This window comes from Nothobranchius furzeri, chromosome 2 (genome assembly GCF_043380555.1).
Source record: "Nothobranchius furzeri strain GRZ-AD chromosome 2, NfurGRZ-RIMD1, whole genome shotgun sequence".
In the NCBI taxonomy this organism is placed as follows: domain Eukaryota; kingdom Metazoa; phylum Chordata; class Actinopteri; order Cyprinodontiformes; family Nothobranchiidae; genus Nothobranchius; species Nothobranchius furzeri.
The window spans coordinates 60,058,553-60,063,486 of NC_091742.1; the positions used below are offsets into that span (position 1 = coordinate 60,058,553).

The window sequence follows — 4,934 nt, forward strand, 5'->3', positions numbered from 1 at the left end:
AAACCAAATTTCTACTTTAAGGCTTATGAATATTGTCAGTTTCCTTAAAAATGAATCAATACTTTGACATTCATACATACCCATTCACTCAGTCCCTGCTTGCATCAATTTAGACTCACCAAGTCCCTGAATGTCCGTACTCCACACATGTCCTCATATTAAACCCAGAACCGTCTCACAGAGACAGACTACGCATCACTCATCCTGAAGCAAAAGTTTCACACAAATTACAAAGCGCACTACATATGACGACAATCTGTTTCGCCAAGCCAAGAGGTACAGTTGATCCCAGGATGGGGTATTTCTGTCTCAACATCCCAATCAGTCTCTTCACGTGAGCCTTCACTTGAACGTTTTCCTCTGATGATGCAACATATCTGAAGTTGAACCACTTCACACTTCCTCCGGTTAGAGATGTTTCCACCTCTGCACAGAACAGGCCACCACGATCATTGGCCTCGAAACCCCAAGCAGGCAGAACCAAGTCTCTAGGCTGCAGGTTCTGAAGAAACTCAACGTTTTCAAGGAGGACTCTGTTCGAGATACAGTCCTTCGAAGGTTTGGACACAAAAGAGATGGTTCCTTCGGGAGTGATGGAGATGAGAAATTTCACCGTGTTATGCTCCTTGTCACTGGTATGTGTTTCAGCTCCAGGTTCTACCAGGACCTCAAGGCAGTGTGCAATGCTGACACAGTTTTTAAATTTGGACTGATAGCATTTTGGCAAGCTGCGTCTGAACTCCTCTCTGTCGGGCCACAGCACAAGGGACTGAAGCCTGTCCGCCACCACTTTTACCCATCGCTGGAAGATGGTTGATACGGTCGACTGTTCAGTCCCAAAGAGGTGACCCAACAATTCATCCGTCAGATTGAGGCGCAGCTTTATAAGTGTCATGAGCAGCTCTTGTGAGGGCTCAAGAGAACAAGACGAAGGAAAAACAGATGAGACGTAAGTTAATAACAACTCGTACGTCCGCTTGTTAGGAAGTCCCGTGAAGTATTCCACTTTAGCATCACTGGTAAGTGAAATCTGAAACGTTTGGTGTTTCAACTTTGTCTCTAGCTCACAAACTTTGTCCTTCAGGAACTGGCACTCTGTATTTAAAGACTGCACCAGTTTGTGTACGTCCACTATACCACTGAGGGCCTCGTCTGCCTGCACCTCCATTTTGAGAACCGCAAGTTTTGAGATTTGATGCTCGTGTTCTGAAGGCTCAGCTTTAATCTGAGGACACTGATGTATGAGTTCTGAAACATCAACTCTGGATTCTGGGCTGTGATGTTGGTCCTGAAGACCAGTGGAAGCATAGACTTTAAGGGTTGGGTTTTGGTGCCCAAGTCCAGGAACACTGTGATGCCAGTCTAGAAGTGCAAGGGTATCAGGCACATTAGAAGGTGGGTTACGATGACCACAATCTGCAACCTCAGCCGTGACATTTGAGCTGGGCTGCTGTTTTGGAAGAGTAGCGATACCAGGGTTCTGTTGAAGGACGTTTGTTATGAAGAGTGTAAAAGCTGGGATCTGAGGCACAGCTTCTTTGGCGTCAGCTCTGAACTCTGAGCTGTGATGCTGCTTTGGAAGAGCAGTGGGTTCTGGAACATCAGAAGCTGGGTTCTGATGCGTGACTTTGGTAAAGTAGAGCGCACAAGGTGGCTTGTGATCCGTGGCCTCTGTGGCGTCAGCTTCAGCCAATGGAACTACCTTTTCTTCAGTGTCGCTCGGCTTTTTCTCCTTCATTTCCAACGGTTTCAAATGTTTCTCCTTCGTTTTTAAAGCCTGAGCTCGAGCAGAAGGGGAAGAGAAGCTGAATATACTTGGCACGTAGTCGGGGTGATTGGGATCATCACTTCTTTTCCCTAAAATAGACAGAGAGAGGGGTGCATCACATACGCTGCACTTCAGAGCGTTTGATAATCTAGTCTAATGAAAAGTTACAATTAAAAACCTAAATTTACAGTATGTGTGTTTATAAGCTTGCCAGCTTCTAGCTCAGGCCCCCGGGCCATAATAATAATAATTATAATAATCATAATGATGATAACTAGGGCTCGGCCGATATTGGAGTCATTAACAGTATCGGCTATCTGCCAAAAAGACGGCCGATATGGCTCTACCTATTCAGCAGATGGCGCCAGCTTTATGAACTCATGTTGTGTGGCTCCACTTCTTTGAACTTTGAACACAAATTATTGTTTTGGAACATTTTTTATTTATTTTTTCTTATTTATGTTTCTTATGTGCAAGTATTTCCTGTCCAGGGTGAATAAGTTCACCAAGTTAACTTCCACAGAGTGTTACTTTGTTACAAAGCACAAGTATTATGTTTTATTTATTACTGCGTTTTTATTATTTTAATATTCTTACAGGGACCTTCTGTCCCTAAACGTGTGTGTTGTTAGATTCCCCAGAGTTAGCCAAGTCAGAAAAAAACATGTTGTAACCAGTTGTTTTAGCATAAAGCAATGGAAGGGAAGGCTTGCATTCACCTACATAAAAAACACTATAATCTATGTGAATTCACTTACATTGTTTTATGCTAAACTACAAAACCAACTGCTGCCAGATCGTATTGGGCTGGTTATAAAATGCTTTTTCTGACTTGTCTAACTCTGGGGAATCTTAACAAGACACAACTTTACTGAGTGGTGGAATATTCCTTTAAGTTAAAATGTATTTGTGGAAACCACAGTTTACAAGAAAAAACTTCAATGTTAGATTTATGCTGTAACTGAGCTTGTGTGTTCTGTTGTTTTTGAGATCTGCTAAATAAATCTTATTTGCATTACTTGGAAACCGTAGTGAGTTATTTTGGTGTGTAATAGAGAAGGCAGAGAATGAAGGGTTTAAGCGTAAGAAAAATTTTATTTCTTTTTTTGTGAGGGAGATTTATCGGCCATTATATCGGCTATTGGCCTTTGTTAAAAGTTTTATATCGGTATCGGTCCCAAAACAAGCATATCAGTCGGGCCCTAATAATAATATAAAATACAAGTAAACTTCAGTAAAGCTAACTATGCCTCTTGGCCAGACCATCGCTGTAAATGAGAATGAGTTTTCCAAGCGACTCATCCGGTTAAATAAAGGTTAACAAGATCTACCATGAGAATGCAGAAGACTTGGATGCAATACCAATGGCGCCCCCAAGGGGCAGAAAATTGCTGGCCTGGAAAAGCCAGCGTTAACAAATCATATTAATGTTCAATCAAACCATATATTAATCTTGTTCATTCAAGACATAATTGTGAAGCAAAATAAAAATATTATAATTAATGAATAAGACATAACCAGAATAAAAAATGCATGTTTCTGCTGCTCACCATTCAAAAAAAAGTTTTTATCTCCATAGTTTTTTTTAACACAGCAACACAGGTGAATAAACCTAAACCAAATAATTTTTAAATTAAAACTGGGATAACATTTCAAATAACTGAAATGTATTTTTCTAAAATGTTTGCATTTTAAATTTAAGTTTAATGTTTTGGATACGTACTGTTATTTTAATAAAAATGAATAAAGGTGCAATGCAGTACATTGCCACAGGCTACCACAAGGACCAATTTGATGGCCACCCCAAAAATTTCTTTGGCCCCATCTGGCCACACCCCTATCAAAATTTTCTGGAGGCGCCCCTGACTCAGACTTAGTTTGAACAAAGTACTCTTATTACACTTGAATAAACTACTTTTGGCTGCCAGCTGCAACTCCTGAGCGACATCATCTAAACCAAAACAAAACAAGCTGTTGCTACAAACGTGATGCAGACACCAGAGCTTTAGGAGTGAGGCATAAATAAAAACAACCCCCTCGTTTTTAGAGGAACTCCGTTACAAGGTCACTGATGCAAACAATAACTCGAGTAAATAATCAGTTTAATAATTTACCCAGGATGAAATGCTCGCCACAGACCCTGGCATATGGCCCGGGCTCCCAGTACTTCCTGCGGATTGCTGCTGTCCATTTGGACCTCCGTTCTCGGTCGTTCTTCGGGAAACGATGAAAACTCAGATTTGGGTATTCCCCCTGGCGGTTCGTGCAGCCCATCGCTGAGCACGAGAAAACCATCTCGGTGATTTTAGGAGGAGAGTTCATACTACTGTCAGGGTTCAGGCGAGTTTTGAAACTAAAGTGGAATATTACCTAGCTGCAGCCACAACCACTACAAACCGCGCCCCCATGTGCCTGTTGAGCTCCCCTGGTGGCCAGAAAAGGGAAATATATCAATAATGGCAGCCCTCCCAGCGGGCGCAGCCCTCCCCTCCCAGCGGGCGGGGAGAGCTTAAACCTGGGTCGGATCCAGGGCGCAGCATCCCGCTGTCAGCTCCAACAGGTGATGGCGGTGTGTTTTTAATTCCCAGCGGGGCAGGGGAGCTCATTCCTGGGTCGGATCCGGTCCGCAGCAGCCCACCACAGGGCCGGCACTGACCATGTTTGAGGTTATAGAGAAGTAACTGTTCAGTCAATAAATGTCTGACAAACGGACTTGTTCACAACGGCCGTGACCCGGCGGGAACAATCCGAATCATTAAAATAACAGAATAATTTACCTTTTCAGAAGGTAACTGCTGTATCAGGCTTGTGTTAAATAAACAAATGCACATTGAAAACACTTCAATTCTATTTTATTAACCTAAACAACCCACTTTTAATATTTACACCCACTTTATGCTCACGAGGAAGTTCTAAGATCCATAAAAATGCTAAATTAATTTCGTTTATTCTAAAAAATAAAATCCATGAAACAATCATGTGACTCCTTAAAACTTAGGAAATTGAGTCACGTGACGATCTCACAAACGCTGAAGACGCACGTGACAAAGCTTTAGCTTGCTGGCTGCGTCTGCGTGCTCCTCTCCACCTTTGTTCACGTCTGCGCATGCTCCTCTCCACCCTTTGATCACGTCCCTTTGTGACGTCATCCTGCCAGCCTATAAAT

The 4,934-nt window shown here is 42.5% G+C and overlaps 1 protein-coding gene across 1 annotated transcript in view; it reads right to left on the bottom strand.

Annotated features, from left to right (window-relative positions):
- LOC107377263 (uncharacterized) overlaps window positions 1–4,213 on the bottom strand; it is a 6,161-nt gene extending 1,948 nt beyond the window's left edge. Inside the window, exons 1-2 of the mRNA XM_015946772.3 lie at window positions 3,883–4,213; window positions 1–1,857 (exon numbers count right to left, since the gene is read on the bottom strand). The exon at window positions 1–1,857 is cut by the window's left edge and continues 1,948 nt beyond it. Of these exons, the coding sequence (XP_015802258.3) occupies window positions 200–1,857; window positions 3,883–4,090 (1,866 nt within the window). The 5' untranslated portion in view covers window positions 4,091–4,213 and the 3' untranslated portion in view covers window positions 1–199. The remainder of the gene's footprint in view (window positions 1,858–3,882) is intronic.
- Window positions 4,214–4,934: the final 721 nt, after the last annotated feature.